The 21,767-nt window shown below is 43.0% G+C and overlaps 1 protein-coding gene across 3 annotated transcripts in view; it reads left to right on the forward strand.

Annotated features, from left to right (window-relative positions):
- Bcas3 (BCAS3, microtubule associated cell migration factor) overlaps window positions 1–21,767 on the forward strand; it is a 498,657-nt gene that overhangs the window by 236,243 nt on the left and 240,647 nt on the right. For all 3 annotated transcript variants that reach the window (XM_026780237.1, XM_005350452.3, XM_005350453.3), the window contains 3 exons: window positions 1,251–1,351; window positions 6,108–6,304; window positions 10,231–10,328. In XM_026780237.1, the coding sequence (XP_026636038.1) occupies window positions 1,251–1,351; window positions 6,108–6,304; window positions 10,231–10,328 (396 nt within the window). The remainder of the gene's footprint in view (window positions 1–1,250; window positions 1,352–6,107; window positions 6,305–10,230; window positions 10,329–21,767) is intronic.

The raw sequence follows: 21,767 nt of genomic DNA on the forward strand, positions 1-21,767 counted from the left end.
GTTCCAGGACAGGCTCCAAAGCCACAGAGAAACCCTGTCTCAAAAAACCAAAAAAAATAAAAATAAAAATAAAAATGAAGTTTTTTTTTTGTTTGTTTGTTTGTTTGTTTTTTTTTTAGTAAGGATGGAGAAAATTCACAGCCATAAGGAATGATGTACCTTCAAAGAAACACTGGGATGTGGAGACACAAAATTTGAGTAACTGTTGGAACTCAGTGAATGTTAGAAATATTTTGTTGTTTGGGCAGGAGCTCCTGAGCTGGTTGAGTGCTTGCCTGGCACGTAGGAAGCACTAAGTTAGATTCCTAGCACTACAGAAACCTAGCATGGGTACAGATGCTGTAATCCTAGCAGAATGACCATAAGTTCAAAGTCAAGACTAGGCCTGAAAGTGTGTGCACCTAACCCTAGGACTTGGAAGGCAGAGACAGGAGGATCTCTGTGAGTTCCAGGCCAGCCAGGACTACATAGTGAGATTGTCTTAAAAAGAGTCCAAAGATCAATAGTAAATATGGCATTTTCCATAGCAAAAAAAAAAAAGTCCAAATTTCCTCGGCTGCATAGTGACTTTGAGACACCCTAGCCTGTTTCCAACAAAACCACAGACACCAATAAATGAGCAAAGACCAGTAAGGTCTTCCTAACTAAAGGTTCTCTTTATATAGACTAGTTTCACCTATATTGTAGTACTGAAGAATTATGGAAATTACTTGAAATGGCCAGGAAAGACAACGTTCTAATTAATACATGAATTTTTTTTCAGCGATTGAAAATGTTTCTCAGACATGAATTTTTGTGCCTTCACTGTAGATAAAAGTAATGAATGGGTTCTCGGAATCCGTCCCAGGTCACCTAGCGAGTGGGCCTGCCAGCTCCTCGGTGAACCTGGCTGTTCAGATGGATTCAGCTATTCCCACGGATCTCAACACTAAATGTCTACAATTGTGGGTTTTGATTGTTTTTCTTTTTCTTTTTTTTTTTTAACGAAGCCTCTTACTGTTGCCCATGCTGACTCTGACAATATCCCTTCCTGTAGCTTCTGAGTAACTGGGTCCAGCATTTTCCAGCAGCCTGGCCAGTGTTTACTGTTAACTGGACATCTTTCTAAGACTTGTTTGCTCATCAGTTCATGAACTGCACCTGTGTTTTATGTGTTCTATCACCTATTTGAGCTGATTATGTTCTCATCTGATTTTCCAGTGCACAGTTTGGAGAGGTTTAAATTCTTTTTTTTTTTTTTCCTCCTGTAGCGCTTCCCCCTGGAAGTCCCGGCCCCATTACTCGACATGGGTCCTATGACAGCTTAGCCTCCGACCATAGTGGACAGGAAGATGAAGAATGGCTTTCTCAGGTAAAACTCTGATATATTGGGTTTATTGCAATGAAAATGAAATGAAATTTATGCCCTGGCAAAGCATGCATGGGTAGCCCATATATGGTGGTTCTGTTGGACTTGTCCATATTGGGTTTCATGGTCTAAGTTGATGAGGATGACTGACAAGGTGTCTCTGTCTGTCTGTCTGTCTGTCTGTCTGTCTGTCTGTCTCTCTCTCTCTCTCTCTCTCTCTCTCTCTCTCTCTCTCTCTCTTCAATTTATTATGTATACAGTGTTCTGCCTGCATGTATGCCTGCAGGCCAGAAAAGTGCCCCAGATCTCATTACATATGGTTGTGAGCCACCATGTGGTTGCTGGGAATTGAACTCAGAACCTTTGGAAGAGCAGGCTATGCTCGTAACCAATGAGCCATAGAGAGAATGGAAATCTATGTTTATTCTCTTCTTTTCCTTACAGGAAAGTGGAGATAATTGGTACACTTTGTGAGTCACCAGATCTATGAGTATTTCCTTATTAAGAATGTCTTGGAAACACTGTTGCAGGAGTGCACACGTATATTTGGTTGTACATATTACGTCTATGCTTCACTGACACTTGTCTGTGCTCATGCAGATGTCTGTTTTGATGCAGAGCATACAGAATGTCCAAATGCTTTTGTTGGGGGAAGGTCAGCATTGTCTTCTGCTAGTTCTGGCTGGAATTCCTTTCCTGGCTGTTACCGACAGCCTTCGCACCAGGCCTAAAGCAGCGTCCCTCAGCCACTCTCACCCCACCAGTGGCTCCGTCTTCAAGTGAAGCGCTTTGATTTCAAAGCTACTTGGGCAGATTTCACAGTGGAGCGATTCCAGTGACTTCATTACAGATGCTGTTGTGTCTGCCTCCAGCCTGACATCATTTGGGGAGGTTAATGACCTGTCTCACATTACCCATTTGGCAGCTTTTATCAGACAGGTGCCTCACAGAAGTCGGACCCTTTGTGGTATTTTCTGGGAGGGTAGCCTGAAAAGCAGAAGTGGCTCTCGAAACTGGAGGAACAATGTTTATTCCAGTACACCAGCAATGCTCTCGGGGTGCCCTGTGAGTGGCGGCCCATCTTCTGGCATGCTGAGGTCCTTCCTCTCCTGGTGCTATTAGGGTAAAACAACACATTGTGCACAGAATTTGTCCAAGAGTGCTGGCACAGAAACCATTGTCCTTCATTCAGCTTTTCTTTGAGAAGAAGGGGTAATGTGTGCTGTCAGTGTGAAAGTGCATACAATATGTTTGTCCTGCACACAGCAGGCGTGTGAATACTGCAACATCTGGCTAGCGCCTCAGTGAAATTGCACGGGCATATGTTTACCTCTCGGCTGTGTGACACTCACAGTTTTGAGCTTAAAATATACACAATTCTTTATCTGTGGCCTAATTTACATTGCCGAGTGCAACTCTGAGAATCAGAAATCACTGTCCTTGCTCTGAGTGTTCTGTCATTAGTGGGTATGCGAATATCCTTCCAAGACCAGGATGCCTGTGCCCTCTCGAAGTCGGAGGCCTTTGCACTCCTCATCAGTTGTGTTTTGTTAAAACTTAATCACTGGAATCTTAGAAACGTAATTAAATATAAAAGAATCAGGGCGAGGGCTCCAGGCACGTGGGAGCCAGTTTGATTAGGCCTAGGTGTGGACACGGCGATGGCAACGCTGGGAGAAGAGTAGTTGGATTTTGCTGAAGATTTGCAGAAGCTGTTGTTCCCAGGGCCGTCTGGAGAAGAGTAGTTGGATTTTGCTGAAGATTTGCAGAAGTTGTTGTTCCCAGGGTCGCCTGCGGAGCCATTTTCAGATTCCCCCGTCTTCTGTTCCTTTTTCTTACAATATTGAGTATAATCCTGGCAATGCCCCACCCCTTCCGTAGAGTTTGATACTTATAAAACTTTTTAATTACTGTTTTACTGTGTGTAGACTTCTTGTCAATGTTTATGACAGTAGAAAAAACATTTTGATCAAGTATCAGTTACATGAGAGAAAACATAATAGCTCCTTTATTTAAAATAGATGTGAGTGCTGGAGAGACAGCTCAGGAGTTAAGTGCACCGAGTCCCCAGCTCCCGCATGGGGTGGCTCACGGCTGCCTATAATCCGGCTTCTAGGGATCCTGTGCTATCATCTGGACTCCCTAGGCACCTGCACACAAGTGATGTGTGCTCACACAGATACATACACATAGATAGAAATTAATCTTAAAAATGTACTTAAAAAGTAGACGTGAGAAAACTTGGAAGCAATATAAATATGCTACTGTATTGTACAAGGGATCCAGCTTCATCTGTGAGATGATTTGGGCCTTATCTTAGTTTTCTAGAGCCAAGAACAACTGCACTGTTTTCAAGAGCTTGAGAGAATTACTTTTAGACACTTCCATTGCATGCCCTCACTGTGGTAAATGCTGGCTTCCTTGAGTTTTTTTTTTTTTTTTTTTGGTTTTTCGAGACAGGGTTTCTCTGTGGTTTTGGAGCCTGTCCTGGAACTAGCTCTTGTAGACCAGGCTGGTCTCGAACTCACAGAGATCCGCCTGCCTCTGCCTCCTGAGTGCTGGGATTAAAGGCGTGCGCCACCATCGCCCGGCTATGGCTTCGTTGAGTTTACAAAGGCGGTCAGTCCCTCGGAAGCTAATCTCGTTACATGGGGTCCACAACTCAGGTTTCCAACTCTGCAATTCCTTTCGCTTGCATGGGATTTTTGTGTTTTAGATACACGATATGGTGCATATATTGTGGATATGTTGATGTATGTACACTTCTACAGTTTTAGGTGAAATTTCTCTTCAGATTATAATATAATTATATAATTTCCCCTCCTATGTACAACCCCCCCCCATTTTCTTTATAATCCATGCTCTTTTTCTCTTTATTTTTTTTTTCTGGGCACGCCAGTCTTTTTTTTTTAATATTTATTTATTATGTATACAATTTCTACATGTATGCCTGCAGGCCAGAAGAGGGCACCAGACCTCATTGCAGATGGTTGTGAGTCACTATGTGGTTGCTGGGAATTGAACTCAGGACCTTTGGAAGAGCAGGCAATGCTCTTAACCGCTGAGCCATCTCTCCAGCCCCTCTTTTTCTCTTTAATTGTTGTTGTTGGTGGTGGTGGTGTGGGGGGGGGTGTGGTGTGGTGTGTCTTATTCCTAAATATGATTACAACCTGCTTATTCTGTATAATATATGTAAGTGTTCAAGGCTGACCATTTGGTATTGGATAACCAATGTGTGTGCCCTTTCCTGGGAGAGAGTGTCTCTCCCCCTTGGCATTCCTTAGTTGCCTGCAGTTCTTGGTCTTGGTTGAGGCTTGTGAGAACTCCCTCTTCCATATTAGCATGTCTGTTGGTGTCGTTATTGTTCAAGCCATGTTTAGGCAGCCAGTAGGTGAGACTTCATTGGAGTACCTACCTTCCTGGGCATTTCTTGGAGACACAATCTCACAGCAGCAAACTTTTTGCCTCAATAATCCCTGAGGCTTAGATGTGGGAATAGCTCCCCAACTCTACATTTTGATAGGTATCATTTTCTGTAATGGTCTGCATCTGTCTGAAAGAGTTGTTTCCTTGATGAGGGGTGAGAACTAATCTGTGGGCATAATGATCGATATTGAGAATGTAGTTTAGTAAGGTGGAGGCCCTAGGATCTCCTCAAAGATCCATGATCCCATGAACCTCAGGTAGTTGGCTAGGCTTCTAGTCCAGGGTTTAAACAGGTCTAGTCTTAAGAGAGTTGTTGCTAACCACCCAGGCATATGTGTCATGATTGTGACCTTAATGTTTTTGTGCCTTGCTGGTCATTGTTGTGGTTCATAGATACCATAGCTGGTTTGCTTTCCTCCTTTAGAAGCTTGAATGCAAATTGTAGTATCATGAAGGCTAGTTCCCAGGTAGGAGACTTTCAGGTCAGACCCATTCACACCCTCTGGGTCCTCTGTCTAAGTATATGGTCAGCAATAGGGACTTTCATCTGCATCTGGGCCATAACCAAGGTCAGCAGCAGCAGCCTATAATGTTTTGGGAGTCTTTGACAACCCTGACCATCAGTTCAAAAGAGGGCTTTGAAAGGGTTTCTGCACCCTAATATTGAGTCTATTTGCCGATGCAAAAATCAGATCAGGCTGAATTAATAAAACCAGGTTTAATCTGGGGGGAGATTGGTGAGGAGAAATCACATGGCTTGTCTATGGGCTGGGTCTTAAATACCATGTCTGCATGGTCTTGAGCATCTGGGTGGTGGTGGGGAGCTGCCACTTGGCGGGCTTCCTCAGGGGTGGGGTCTGGAGAGAGAGAGAGAGAAAGAGAGAGAGAGAGAGAGGAGAGAGAGAGGAGCTTCGACCTAAACAGGCTTCTCATCCCTGGTATTGGGCTTTTTGTTACACTATGGCTCTTGCAGGAAGCAACTTAGATTTATTTAAGATTTTATATTAAATTATGTACATATGCATGTGTGTATGTTTATCGGGGTTTCTATACTTGAGTATATAGCTTCTCTGAGATCAGAAGGGAGTGCTGCTTCCCCTAGCACTGGATGTTTAAGGCATTAGAAGTCATCGGTTGTGTGTAGTGGGAACTAAATTGACGTTCCAGGAAGAACAGGAATATCCATGTAAGTTAGGATTGTGGTTGTATTTTGGCTCAGGTACTCCGACTGTCTTTACTCCACTAACCTGGAAAGTGGCTATTAAAAGAACAAGAAGTTACCGCTGCAGACCATAATATAATATATTGAACCACGACCCTGTCTCTTTTTCAGGTTGAAATTGTAACACACACTGGACCCCACAGACGCCTGTGGATGGGTCCCCAGTTCCAGTTTAAAACCATCCACCCCTCAGGCCAGACCACGGTCATATCATCTAGTTCGTCTGTGTTGCAGTCTCACGGGCCGAGCGACACACCACAGCCGCTCTTGGATTTCGATACAGATGATCTAGATCTCAACAGTCTCAGGTAAGAGAGGGGAAAGCAGGAGGTTAGTTCTAAGACAGGATGAAAGTCTTCCTTTGTAACGAGTGTCCCGTGCAGTGTTCACGGCTCCTTTTGACACAGTATCCTATTGTTGACTCCATCTGTAACTGTCATTTACTGTCATCTCTCGGGCTGACCACATGCTGCAGATATTTTCGTTCTGAAATATCTTTTTTGCTAATGCCAGAGCACTTTAAAAAGCTGTCCAGTTTGTGCTTCTTGTTCAGACTGGCGAATTTACCTTCCGCCTTCGTTCTGAAGCCGGAACTGCTGTCTTTAGTTCTGCACCTGTGTCTGTCTTCTTCCCGTACATCACGTGAGATGAAGGGTCAGTGTGCTTTGTTTGTGATTGGTGGCCTGGGTTTTCCTGACTTCCTACTTGTCAGAATCATATACATGTCTCAAGAGAACGCTTTTCATTTCTATTTTTATGATTCAATTTAGTTATTTTTAAACTTTGTAGTCTCGCATTAGCATAGCATTTAATTTACAGTCTTCATTATACTTGTCTTCTCTTTCAAAAGAATTCGAGGACTGGGATTTGGCTGAGGGCTAAAGGGGTGTCCATATGCCTGTGGCTGAGTCCAGTCAGCCCCATCAGGAGAAAATCAGTCTGTTAATAAACTCTGATGGGTATAATTGCACACATCTTTAATCCCAGCATCCAGGAGGCTTAGGTGGGTTAGTGAGTCCAAGGCCATAAGAATACTTTTGCAAAGTTTTAAATATTATGCATTGTTTGTTTTTTTAAAATAAAATTATGGGAAATTATATTCTAATCTCTGGATGAAATATGCCTTTATTCTTTGTCAATAGCAATAAATTAAAAAAAAAACAACAAAACCAAAGCTGGAGAGATGTCTTAGTGATTAAGAACACTGCTGCTCATCCCAAGGACCTGAGTTCAATTCCCAGCACCACATGGCAGCTCACAACTGTCTGTAACTCCCATTCCAAGGGATCTAGTAACTTCATAAAGATATACATCAATGTACAAAAAATAAAAATAAAGTATAAAAATTTCTAAAAAGATTAAAATAACAAAACCAAACTGGGTATGACGGCCCATGCCTAGCCATCATACCCCGAGATGGCTGGATCTTTGTGAGTTCAAGACCAGCCAGGACCACATAAAAGAGCCCCTGTCTCAAAACAAAATAAAGACAAAATTGTTGCCAGGCTAGATGAGGCTTTCAGAATTTGTTTACATTCTTTAAATGCAGGACATAGTTGTGCATGTCGGGCACTAGTTTGGGAACTGGGAACGGAAGGGCCAGGATATAAATGATGCCACTCACCCGCCTAACTTTTATTGTGATGGTCTCCAAAGTACTGATCATTTAACTGTCTGGACAGGAACTAACTCTTCCTCTCATTCCCAATCCTGCACGACTCCTTAGATCTACTGCTAAAGCCATAATCCAGGGTTTTGTTTGGTTTTAATTTTTATTTTGTTTAGTGACTGGTTCTGATTCTGTAGCCCAGGCTGTTCTGCAGCTCACTGTGAAGTCAGAATCATTATTTATTTATTTGTTTGTTTGTTTGTTTATTTTGGTTTTTCGAGACAGGGTTTCTCTGTGGTTTTGGAGCCTGTCCTGGAACTAGCTCTTGTAGACCAGGCTGGTCTCGAACTCACAGAGATCCGCCTGCCTCTGCCTCCCGAGTGCTGGGATTAAAGGCGTGCGCCACCACCGCCTGGCTGAGTCAGAATGGTTCTGAACTCATGATTGTCCTCCTGCCTCAGCCTCCTGCTGAGTGCCGGGACGATAGGTGTGATGTAACACAGCTGGGCTATGTTCACTCTTCAGGCCTCTTTTCTCCTGTCCCGTGTGTTCATTGAGTTATGCTAGTTCTATCCTAGAATGTGTCTGGAAATTTGACTCAGTTCCCCTATGGACACCATAGAAACTTCTTTGCTTTCAGAAAGGTCCTTAGTCCCTCTCTACTCCTTTTCTTTTCCTTTCCTTTTTTTTTTTTTTTTGATTTTGCTTTTACTCCACCAATGCTTCATTTCTTTCTTTTTTAATTTATTTATTTATTATGTATACAATGTTCTGCATGCATGTCTACTTGCAGGCCAGAAGAGGGCACCAGATCTCATTACAGATGGTTGTGAGTCATCCATCTTATGGTTGCTGGGAATTGAACTCAGGACCTTTGGCAGAGCAGCCCGTGCTCTTGACTGCTGAGCCAGATTTGTTCTAGCTATATAGCTGAGGCTGGCTTTGAGCTTGCAATCGCTCCTCTCTTTCCTTACTAATGCTTGAATCATAAGCATGTACCACTAAGCCTAACTTGTTTTTTTCATTTCTTCCCGTTTTTGTTTCATTCCCTCCCTCTGCCTCCCTCCGTTCCTCCCTTCCATAGCGCTCAGGATGGAACTTGGGGCCTTGTTCATGACGGGCAGGTGGCTCTGCCGTGGTGTACCTCCCCAAGCCTGGACGCACTTTAAGCTTGCTTCCTAAGGCTGAGGTTATCTCCTAGCGCTAGTTTAAACTGTGTTCAGTGCTCATCTCTCAGTGATTTCTGTCTTGAACTTCATTTTGTTCAAACTTTTAAACATGACTCTAAGATGTCAGACAGTGACCATAGACTGTTGGACCACATTCTGTATTGCTGGTTATTAAACTTGGGCTAACTTAGGTAGTCGAGGTCATCATCCAGCGATTTGTGTTGACAGCATCACCCGATTATGAAAGTATTAGTAGTAAAACTTTTAAAGCAGGAGACCTTTATTTCTAAACTATGTTTTCTCTTCTGTGAAACACACAAGATCCTACCACCGATTTCCTAGTCACTGTCACAGGTGCTGTTGAAGGCCCCACCCCCTTTTGTCACATGACAGCATCCTTAGTGGCCATGTGCATAGTCTACCCTCTTGTTTCCTGCAGCTTCCGCTGGGCATCTTTTCTTAGATACAGTCCTCCTAATATTTTATAACTTATTTTTAAATAACAGTACATTTTCAAAATCTTTCAGTTGTTTTTTTGGGGATCCTCTTTCCTTTCTAAATATGAAAGAGCTCCTTGTATTTTTTAAATCTTAACTTTAAACTGTTTGTGCTTGATTTAACTAGAGTGTTAACATTGTTTGTTGATTATTAAATATATTTAAATATATTAAATAACAATTGTAGTTATTATCATTATAGTATTTGTTCTAAAGCAACTGGAGATTCAGCATTTATACCTTATCCTTCTTGAGCTTCATATTATATATAATAAACCAGTTTCGCTGAGGTCCAAATTGATTGTTACATGTTAATTGATAATCTTATGGAAGTTACTTAGTTGCTGCCCTGGCTGACCTCTGCAGCACAACCTTGTTATCCTGTCTTAGTCTTGTTAATAAAATAACAGTGAGTAATGATGACATGGGATTGTTAAATATAGTTGTGCAAACCTTTAATCCCAACACTGGGGGGCAGAGGCAGGAGGATCTCTGAGTTTAAAACAGAGACTATCTATCTGTCTGTCTATATTTATATGTATCTATACAGAGATAGACAGGTAGATTGGCTGTATCATAGCCGTCTTCTATTGCACTATGCTCAAAAGCCTTTCATGAAATATTCATATGTATACTTTTAAAAGCCAAAAGTTTTAACTGTTTTTTTCTTTTCCAATTCATTTTTTCACTTCAGTTTTTCAACTCATTTCTTAATCTGCTCAACAACACAGGTTAATGAGAAGAAGTTAGAGTGTGCCTGGTAAGGTGGGAACGTCATGTTTTTAGAGCTTTGGCTTTGTGTAGGAGTTCAGGGCTGTAGCTCCTTTTTGGTCTGGTTGTAGAACGTATGGTTCTTTAATGGATTAAGCCATTCCAGCACTCCTGATTTAAGGTCTGTTGTAGGAAGTGACAGTTTCCATGCCAGTAACATATGTGAACTAAATGAAATTGCATTGCAGGATCCAGCCGGTCCGCTCTGACCCAGTCAGCATGCCAGGGTCATCCCGTCCAGTCTCTGATCGCAGGGGAGTTTCCACGGTGATTGATGCTGCCTCCGGTAGGATGCTTAGAGAGCGTTTCTCTGCTTTTGAGTTTTATTTTGCTACACATTATAGAGGATGATGCTCATTTGCTTTCTCCTTTCGTTTTGTTGGTTGGGGTTTTCTATGTCTCTGGATAGAGGTGTGCCTCTATTTGCTACTGAAAACTGCCGTGTATTCAGACATTCTTAGTGTTGGTTGAGTGGGGAGGTGGAGCCGGGCCTTGATTAAATGTAACAAACATGGTATTGAAGACTACAGGGTTGATGACTGCTCGCCTTTGATCACTTGAAATGTCAAGCAGCAGCCTTGACAGAGAGCGTAAATACAATATATGGATTCAATTTACTCAACCTGTGGAGTATCAAAGTGCCTGCTCTATGGCAGCAGAGGCAATCCGAATGCTGTATCTCAGATAGTTTCCCTGCAGAAAGCATGGCGCTTAGAAATTCATCAGTTAGCCCTGGTATGTCAGTATAGTTATTAATTTCCTAACCTTGCCATCAGCCTGTGAGTGTGTAGCGTTGATATCTGGAACAGGGTTCCTTAGTGACTCTGGGCTGGACCTGCTTCGTTTGTATTGTAGAGCTGTTCTCAGCCAAGCCTGGCGAACCATGGAGCTGAGTGTGATAATGCACTCTCGTGGTTAAGACGAGTGAAGGAGGGGAGGATGGTGCCGCGCACAGTATTGCTGCACGTGGGGACTGCCTGAAGATCTCACCTGAGGGCTGTGTCCCCAACAATGTCATCGGGGATTTATCCACAGTTCCACAGTGGTTGAACAGTTGAATTAGAACAGATTGTAATCTATGCTAGTTTCAAAATCCTCACAAACAGTTGATTTGGTTGAGGCTTAAACTGTGAAAGAGAGCGGAACCCATTACAAAACTGCCGTCTGATTCTGTCTGTTTTCTTAGTGTTCTGAGCTATATGCTTGTTTTGGTCAATTTATTAAACTTCAGATCTTATCAAGCTGTCTAAATCCGTGCCTACCCCTCCACTTTAATGAGGGGTCTTTGATGAGCATACGTATCCTTGTTTTTCTGCTCTAGGTTGATAGATAGGGCTGCTGCCTGCAACAGGCAGGGTCTTGGGGAAGCTATGTCCTGACTTCCCTGCATCAAATGGGGCTACTGAGACCTGTAAGGAACCAAGACTTGGGCAGTCTCAATAGGCCAGTGCTAACAGGGAGCTGGTCTGAAATGACTGCTTACTGTGTTGACGTATTTATTCAGTATTCAATTGAGGCCTTCTTAGGCTTTTTTTTTTTTTTTTTGGTTTTTTGAGACAGGGTTTCTCTGTGGCTTTGGAGCCTGTCCTGGAACTAGCTCTGTAGACCAGGTTGGTCTCGAACTCACAGGGATCCGCCTGCCTCTGCCTCCCCGAGTGCTGGGATTAAAGGGTGCACCACCATTGCCTGGCCCCTTCTTAGGCTTTTATCCTTAAACTCTACAATATTATTAATTTTGCTGTCAAACAATTAGACACTAGTAATGCATGCTGCCAAGTGTCAGATGTATTTCATATAGTATTCTGAGGCAATAATGCATATTATATTGATCATAGAACAATTTTAGTTCTAGGTTAAGTTGTTTCAAGATTAGGAGAAAGTTTAGTGAACCATTAATCTATTTTTTTTTTGAAAAAATTGAATTTAAGTTGATTTTTGACTAATAGAGTAGATGATCACACTTGATCTGCTTGCATCACTATCAAAAGTGCAGCCTAAGGTTTGGTGGGTTGTTGCTTTGTGGCCTTCAAACTTTGAAATTGCCAACAGTTTGGGTAGAGAAGGGACTTTTTTTTTCTGGTGGCCAAGCTCTAGTATTATCTCTTTATTTTAGGCCCAATTTTCCTTCCTGAAATCCATGTTTCCTCTCTGAACCAATGAGGGTTGTGAGCGTGAGCACTGCTCTCTCTCTCTCACTCTGAGCAGAGAGGCTTTAGCCTTGAGGAGCTGGACTCTAGTGGATAATTCTCTTCAGCCCCCCACACATGGTTTGGATCTCCTGATGAAGAATCTGTGTTTTTGGTTGAATGGATAATGTTCTACTATCCATCTAGCATCTACTGTAATCAGATCACTGCTGTTACTGAACCACTATTCTCCCAATGTTAACAAAATGAGCCTAAGTGATTGTAGTTCTTTGTGGAAAGAAATTAATAGGGCAATTCTAACAGGTTCTATTTTTAAAAGTAAGGCATTCATTGAAATTGTCCCTGAATCAGGGAGTGCTGCTTTCATTGTGATCCCTGCGTTTGAGTAGTCTTTATTGGAAGATGTTTGATGACCTGTCGCTTAGGGAAGATTCCCAATGTGGGATCTCCTCTTTTAGGTATCATTGTTGTGCACTTCCTTGTTCTGTTTTGTACTGCTTCATCTATTGTCTCCCATTTTCCCTTTGACATATTTTATAGCTGTCCTTCGGTTTTGGTGACGGAACATCCTCCGTCTAACCGTGTGGTGGTGGTCTTTTTTTTTTTTTTTTGAGACAAGATTTTTCTGTAGCTTTGGAGTCTTTCCAGGAACTAGCTCTGTAGACCAGTCTGGCCTTGAACTCACAGAGATCCGCCTGCCTCTGCCTTAGCCACCCCCCCCAAGTGCTGGGATTAAAGGCGTGTGCCACCACCGCTCTCTAATCTTTTTAGACGTGAAAACTTTGTAAAGATAGTGAAAAAATTGTGTGTGTCTGTGTACAAATATAACTTATCTGTTGCAGAATTTATGTTTATGACACACACACATGCTCTCTGACACATAATAAATTTCAAAGTGAAACTATTTTGTTTAAACCTTGTTTCTGGGTGCTGGAGAGATGGCTCAGCTGTTAGGAGCACTTGCTGCACTTGCTCTTCCTGTGGACCTGGGCTCAGTTCCCAGCACACAGATGGCATCTCACAGCTGTCTGTAAATCCAGATCCAGGAGATCTAGTGTTCTCTGCTGGCCTCTTCAAACATCGCACACTCAGGGTGCATAGACATACATGCATTATTTTAGCTAGCTAGTTATGTTTTTGTGCGACCTTATTCTATTGAACCATAAGAGATAAGCAGGGTTTTACTTCATTTTCTAGTTGTTTTCTTTCATAATCTATCATGTAGTTAATTGCCATTTCACTGCTTCATGTAGAGGTGCCTGTGGAACACACCCAGTTCACTTTACTGGTTGAAACACAGAACATTTTAGTTTCTCCTCTGATCATAGGTGTTTGATAGGTGGACATCATTTTCATCTTAACTCTGGTGCAGAATAAAAACAGTGGATAGCCTAAATTTGGGGATTCAGTGATTGTGAGATATTCTAGACTCGAGATAAAGGGGACACTATTGGAATTTTTTCCTGAGAGACACAGCCCATCCAAAACAAAAAGGCCCTGCGTTGGTTGCTCACTTTTCTATACATCCAAAGAATTACAAACTGTGTCTTTGAATCATAAATAATACTTGAATAGGTTAATTTCTATATATTTACTCTGTGAATTCTCTTCACTGTAAATACCTAAGATTTCTCATTGTTTATGCCTAATACGCTATGCCTGTATTTTAACTAAAGTAGAGGATTTCTAAGGAGGGAGCAGCTGCAGTCTCATTTGAACTTAGTTTCCCTGGTTCCATTTTTCTTTTTCCCCAGAGTTAGCCCCCCATGTAGCTCCAGCCTTCCCACCACAACCGTCCTAGTGCTGGGACACAGACTCCCGCCACCTCACCCCTTTCTTCCGCACTCTTGTTTGTTCTTGGGTTTGTCCACCCTACCTTTAAGATTGCTTAGTGTCCTCTTACCTTGTTTTTTCATAATAAATTGAAGAACTGCTGGAGATCCAGGTCACCCTCCCTCAGTGTGAGACCAGTGCTTATCAACAGAGATAGAGGACAGACATTCTGGATCCGCCCTTGGAGGAGACAGAACTTGTCACTTGATCTGCTGTTGTCATTCAAATTGGAGGTAGACTTTCTCAGCCATCATAATCTCAGGTGCTGATGGGAAGGGTATTCAGTTGGCCACGGTCCAGCTTTGTGGGGCAGTGGTCATAAACTAAATCTGGCTGGAGAAGCTGTGATGTCGTGGTCTGTAAGTTCTGCTGAAGCCTTCAGGAAGTCATTCTTCCTACCCCACTGTTGTTTTCTGCCGCCTTAAGTGGAAAATGAGAATTCCTATGCAGAGTTTGGGTTCTGCTTCCTTGGAAGGGATGTATTTAAGTTATTTCCTAAGATAATTCCCAGATATAAAATGTGTAATGTTCTTTAGAAGTATGAAGGTAATCCTTTGAATAAACGCTAAGTCTTTCCAGTCACACAGTTCGAGATACTGTTTGTGATTATAAAGTGACGAAAGCTCTAGGCTTGTCACTTGTGTTGGAACAATAAGAGGATTAGGGAGAGGGCAAAATTAAAAGAAGGCTCAGCACTGGTCTGTGAACAGCCCCTCTGAAGAAGAAATATCCAAACTCAGTTATTAAGATTAGCATTTTTAATTTGAGATGATAAGGTATGGGTATTAAATCGGCATTCATCCTTTGGACAGCTACCCTTCATATAAAATTTAAAAATAAGTTTTAGAGACTACATCAGAACAGAACAAAACAAAGCATGAACTCCCTTGGCCATGAGGAAAGCACACGCCTGGAGTTTTCATGCAGTTGGATGCCTAAGCCAATGGGGGCGCAGGGTGATGCGTGGGGCAGTCTTAGAAACCGTTTAAGTCTGAAGCAGCAATTCCATTTGTCTAAGTGACATGAGTGTTAAATTGTTAGTGTCGCACTGTTGTAAATTGTGTCGTAAGCTTGCAGGTGTCCTCTGTGCACTAGAAACAAACTGAAGCACTCTGAAGCACAGCAAGCCCCCAGGCAAGTAAAGAGCAGGCTGAGACCGCCCCCAGACAGCGAGCTGGAGCCTGGGCCCCTGACACTCCGCTGTGTTTGCTCGAGAACTGCACAGAGAAAGCTAAAACAAATAATCCAAATGAAAATGTTTGTTCCTGAGAAAGGTCAAGTTCTGGAAGCTTGTGCTAGCAAGAGCAAGGGAAGCTAACCTGAGTCTGTGGCTGCTGTCATAGCTCTGTCTGTAACTAGTGATTGCAGAATGACCATTTCCTAAGTGTCCTGTCCTCCCAGAAGCAGGAGGATTGCTTGAACCCATGAGCATTAGAACAGCCTGAACAACAGAGCTAGACTGAGTATCTAACAAAACAAAAAACTTTATTCTTTTACTAAAAGAATTTTGCTGTTATTACCAGTTTGCTTCAGCTGTGAAATTTGTGCTGTGAGCCACCTTTGGAGACACTTTAAAATTATTCTATTTATGTGTGGCCACAGTGCACATATCCAGTAATATAACCCGGTGAAATGAATTCTTATAATCATCTAATGACCACTAAAACCCACATATAGAATATTTCCATTAATGCCAGGCAGTGGTGACGCATGCCTTTAATCCCAGCACTCAGGAGGCAGAGGGAGGCAGATCTCTGTGAGTTCGAGACCAGCCTGGTCTACAGAGATAGTTCCAGGACAGGCTCCACAGCTACTGAGAATACCGAGAAGCCCTGTCTCGAACAACAACAACAAAGAATATTTCCATTAACAAAGGAACTTGTCCATGGTCTACCTTAGTCTGTATGAACTCTGCCTGGGAAACCCCAGTCAGAACTGACTCTCACGTGGTGTCAGCATAATTAGCTGCGTGTTTAACACTTCTTGGTTTGTGATTGGAGATTCTTGGAGGTGTTCACTAGTTAATGCAGGATCGAATGCACTTAGTGGTTGCACTGGCAGAAAGCAGCTCCAGCAGTGATGTGATTGTTAGAGTTATTCTGACCTGGCCAGTGTTTTTGAGGAATGCCATTCTAGCTGAAAGACCAGGTGGCAGTGTGTGGATAATATGTGATTTAAATATATATATATAAAATCAGTGTTTCAGTCAGTTTGAGGAAAACAAAAGATTCTTTTTTCCAATAATAAAATTAGATCGTTCTACTGAAAATTTGAAATTTGAGAACCTTGTATCTCACTGTTCTTTCTACAGGACCCCAATAATTAAGGAGATTTCTGGTTAGATGTATCATAATATTAACTAATGTAGTTTTTTCATATCTTGCAGTAAAGGGTGTCATTGTTCAGGAAAGATACACTGCTTTCCAAACGGCCAGACTGGTACTAGTCTAAACTATGCTTTTATTGACTTGCTCCTGGCGCAAAATGGGACAAAAGAAGTTAGTGTCATCAGGAAGAAACGGTGACTGGTAGGATGTTAGCTTCCATGTGGAAGCTAAGGTTGTCAGCAAAGAATCTTCCAACCTTGAGGGTGGCATCAGTGTTCTGTCTGTCCCACCATAGCCAGCAATGTGGCCAACCAAAGGCCATTCACTTCAATCCCTAAGGACTTTGGCCAGGTGTGTCTGTGGTCCTGGCTATCAGGAGGCAGAGGACTGAGTTCAAGGTCAGCCAAGGCTACTTAAAAATAACTACATAAAAAATAAAAAGATTTTATTAAGCCCAAGACTAATAATTATGTAAATAGTTTCAATGCTGACCTGCATGAGGTGAATAAATGAGGCTTGTCCGGGGCATGCGTGTGGATTAGCAGAAAGGGATTATGACAGAAACGGGATGAAAATTACTGCTGTGTGCATGCTTGCACCAATACATTTAGTAATCAACTTGTCAATCTTGCTGAACTCAGCTGTCATTAGATTGAGGTTTCATCATATCTGTACCTGAAGTCTTGGAGAACTGACACCCTTAAAGTAGCAGATGTCACTGGTATGCTGTAGTCGCGGCCATTCAGGAGGCCAAGAGAGCAGGGGTCATTTCTGAAAGCAACCAGACTTTTAAATATACTCTCGTAGATGCCTCTTATTTGTACCTTCTTCCATCTCTCAGAACTTTATTGACATATCATTCATAAAATTTATTTATGTTATTTGATGTTAACATAATAGCACATTTCATATTTCAGTTTTCATTGTGTATAAGATAAAATTCTTTTTTTATATTTAACTTGTATCCCATGAGAATTTTGCAGTGTTCTGTGTGTAGTCAGCAAAGTTGATTTTGATCTCTCCCATTCTTTCTGCCTGCCCTTCTCACACTTGCTTAGGTTTCCGAACACTGTTCAGCAGAAATAGTGATGTTGAGCATGGTTGTCTCAGGCCTATGCTGTGAAGGGTTAGCATTTCATTACAGAATCTAGTCTTGTTAGAGGGTATTTGTATCATTTTTATAGTACAATTTTCTCTTTGAATAAAATGGACAAAATCTGAAAAAGAGCCAAAGTGATGTTTTGTGACTCCTGTGTACATTACCAGAGAGACCGAATTGAGCCAGGCATGTTGGCACATGCCTGTGACTTGGGAGGCCTAGTCAGGGTGTCACAAGTTCAAGGTCAGCTTTGTCTACAGAAGACCACCGTTGTCCCCGTAACCTCACATATTTGGATATATAGCCACTAGTTGGTAGAACTTTGGGGGGAAGATTAGGAGGTGTGGCCTTGTTAGAGGCATGGTCTTTGTGGTTTCCAAGCCCAGGGCAGCACCAGTCTCGCTGCTCTCTAGCTCCAGTTTATGAATGAGATGTAAGCTCTCAGCCAGGCAGTGGTGGGGCACGCCTTTCATCCCAGCATTCGGGAGGCAGAGGCAGGCGGATCTCTGTGAGTTCGAGGCCAGTCTCTCTACAAGAGCTGGTTCTAGGACAGGCTCCAAAGCCACACAGAGAAACCTGTTCTGAAGAACAAAACAAAAAAGATGTAAGCTCTCGGCTACTACTCAAGCTCTATGTCTTCCTGTCTGCTGCCTCATTTCCCACCATGGTGGTCATGGACTCACCTCGGAGACTGTAAGCAGACCCCAGTTAAATGCTTTATTTTCTCAGTTGCCTTGGTCATGGTGTCTCCTCGCAGAAATAGAACAGCAACTAAGAAACTCTGTCTCAGAAATCAAAATAAATAGTCGTTGAAGGGAACAGTCCAAAGGAGTTGAAAGAGTCAGGCCTTCGAAAACAAGTAAAGAACTTATAAAATTGACAGAGAGTGAAAGAGAAACAGAGGAGCCGTATCTGAGAGGTTGGTGGCTGTCAGTGGCTGTGGAAGGCCTGTACTTTGCACAAATAATGGGAGCAAAGGAATTTTTCAAAGGAAACGGAAATACGTGAAGGGCTGTGAATTCCCTGACCTCTTGGAAATCGTCGATGCGCGATTCCAGGCTGTTGCCAGGAAGAAGCAGTCTGAAGACACAACTCTCTCTCCTCCCTGTGTTTGGGTGTTAGCTTTCGGTTTTGATAAACTAGACTTTGGAAAGGGGAGGGGATTTTTCAGGTTCCCTGTCAGCATGAGACCCCCGTCTCCCAGTAGCTCAGGCTCTGTGAGGCGTTTGTAGGACCCTTGCCAATAGACAGGAGGAAATGCTTTTAGGAAGCCATATTTCTTTATTAGCGGCAGGACGCTCAGCACTGTGCTAAGTGTCTCTGAGTGTCTTATCCCATTTCATCCTCCTTAATTAGGATCACAGGTCCATCTCTCAACATCCCAAGAAGAAATCCTAAGACACCTCGTTCCTGATGCTAGGAATTATCAAAAGTGCATTATGGTGACACCTCAGATGAGTCCAAATCTCTCTCTGCCCTACCTGATCAAATATTCACTCCGAAACCACGTGTGCTGAAATGAGCCGTGTGGAGCCGAGAGAATCAGCTATTCAGGTGGTGCAAATGTGTGAATGCAGCTGGCAGATGACATTCCAGGACGATGAGTTCCCCTCTTGTCCTTGTTGCTCCGGGCAACAACTGACAGGCCTGACTGGTCATTGGCTTTCTAGTCCTGGCACTGATAGGAATGAAATTCTTAGTGTCACATATACTTAAAAGCCGTCGCTGTCAGGGTGAGTACAGACGGTGCTGGAGGGTCCTTCCTCCAGGGAGATGTAATCAATATGCTCTGGAATTCTTGACCTGTACCTATAGTTATTTGGGCATTCTAAAAATGATTTCCTGTTACACATAAGATTATGTTTAGAGTACTGGGGCTGAGACCCCCCGATAAATAAATAAAAATAAAGTAGACAATAAATATAAAATAACCTAATAAATCAATCAGTAAATCTGTAAATGTTGTCTGTGTTGCTCTTCGCTGTATGAAGGCGTTCAGGGTGATGGTGTCTTTGGAACTTTGGGCAGGAAGTTTCCGTATGAACTCTGAAACCTTCCTGATGTCTTGCAGAAGTCGTGACTTTAACGAACAGCTTGTTGCTGTGAATTGTTTCAGTTTCTTTGACCCAAATACCTAGATTTGAATCGGGGCTTTAAATAACACTTCTGATTTGGTGCTTTCCACACCGTCAAGAACTCAGTCGAGTTAGTGGATTGTGCTGTGTGATCCAAGTACAGCCACAAGAACAAGGACGGAGTTCGTCGTTCTGTGGACCAAATCCCGTGAGATTAGTGATCAGGACCACTGTGCCACATCTAAACAGTAAAGCGGCTGGGCCGTGGTGGCGCACGCCGTTAATCCCAGGATTTAGGAGGCAGAGGCAGGTGGATCTCTGTGAGTTCGAGCCCAGCCTGATCTACAAGAGCTAGTTCCAGGACAGGCTCCAAAGCTACAGAGAAACCCTGTCTCAGGGGGAAAAAAAGACAGAAAGAAAGAAAATAGTAAAGTGTAGGCAAGGAGAAGGGGAGGAGCTGGAGGTGTGTCTCTGACCGGTCTCCCATTGCTTACCTTAGGATTCAGCCTCTGCTTGTTCCTTGGGGAAGGGGCAAGTGACCCCTTGTGACCTCTTTGGGCTAGCAAGATGGCTCAGTAGGTAGAGGCCTGAGTTTGATCACTAGGCCCCACATGATGGAAAGAGGGAATCATCTCCCACCTCCATATACCCCCGCAGTTCATGCAAAAATAAATGTAATTTTTTAAACAAAAGTGTCTTTGAGACTCCGAGTCAGCCCTTCACACTGTGCTTTACATGCCACAGAGCACAGGTGTTCTGAACTGGATCGCTTACTCCCCATCACACACGAGGCTTTTATCAGCGAGTGACTGGAAGTTTAACTGAGTCCTAGCTCCGTTCCTTCTCTCACGCCTGGGGTGCCCTTGGCCTGGGGTGCCCTTGGCCTGGGGTGCCCTTGGCCTGGGGTGCCCTTGGCCTGTCTTCCTTTATTAGGTTGGTCTTTATACTGTGGTCATTGTTCCTGTGTGAGTGACAGATATTCTGTGGAAAGTTCTATCATTCTATGAAAACTGTATGAGTTGGGCTGGGGAGATGGACTGGCTGTTCAAGGCTCTTGCTGTCTCTAGGAAGGGCCTGCCTCAGTTTACAGCTCCACGTCGTAACTCACAGCTTTCCATACCTCCAGTTCCGGGGACACCAGGCACACGCATGCTGCACATGCTACACATGCTACACATGCTACACATGCTACACATGCTACACATGCTACACATGCTGCACACACATGCTGCACATGCAGGCAGGCAGGCAGGCAAAACACTCATAAACATAAAATAAATCTTTAAAAATTAGAAAAAAAAACTTGCATGTGTTTTCACAGAATGTTTCCTATTGAAAGTCAAGGTGTTACAGCCCCCTGTTCTGTGGTACTTTGGAGAAGTTCTAGAGCATTGGTGCTACCACACTTCTGCTCTCTCAGGACTGGTGAGCATACCATGAAGGAGGGGGGATCTTTTCCGTGCTGGCTTGCCTTCCAGCTTTCCTTGAGGGACTCTGAAAATTCATCATTTCAGCTAACCCATTATGGCATAGGATGTTGACATATGGGAATCTGAGCCAAGTTCTATTTAACCCAACTGGTTTTTTTTTTTAAGAATTGTCAGAATTAGTAAGTCATTAAAAATTACCCAACTTTGGCTTATACTTTTGTCGTAGGAAACACCAAGAGAGGGTGTGGTCAGGTTTTGTCATGTTAAATGGAATCTTGAGTGTCCCACTTGTGTAATTTGGAGAGCACCTCTCACTCTGTACATACTCGGTGTTAAGACTGCCCAGAAAAGCATGACGGAGCCTCCGTGGCTCCAGCTACTCTGGCGACCCAAGAGAACAATTTTCCTGAGCTCAGATGGACTACGTGGGGACACTGCTTCAAAAGGAAATTTACATACATGTGAATAGATATGAACACATAACACCCAAAGTCAAGCTTGATAGCAGCTGAGCCCCTGGTTAGTACTATCTCCTCTACATGGTTCATATTATTGCAGATACCTTAGTTAGAGCTTCCATAGCCACCAGAAGGGCATGATCCTGTGGCCTGAGCCACAGAGAATGACCTGCACTGTCTGAAGCCGTCTGCTTGCCTCAGCCCTGGTCTCAATCTCTCTTTTTACTCGTTTCACTTTCTGTCTTCTTAAATATTTACTCTTGCATTTATTACCCAATATTAAAGTGTCTGGGGTATCGTTTTCCATTCTAGATCAAGCTCAGATTCTTTAGATCCTATGGATTTCTAAACATAAC

The sequence above is a fragment of the Microtus ochrogaster genome, chromosome 7 (assembly GCF_000317375.1).
Source record: "Microtus ochrogaster isolate Prairie Vole_2 chromosome 7, MicOch1.0, whole genome shotgun sequence".
Lineage (NCBI taxonomy): Eukaryota > Metazoa > Chordata > Mammalia > Rodentia > Cricetidae > Microtus > Microtus ochrogaster.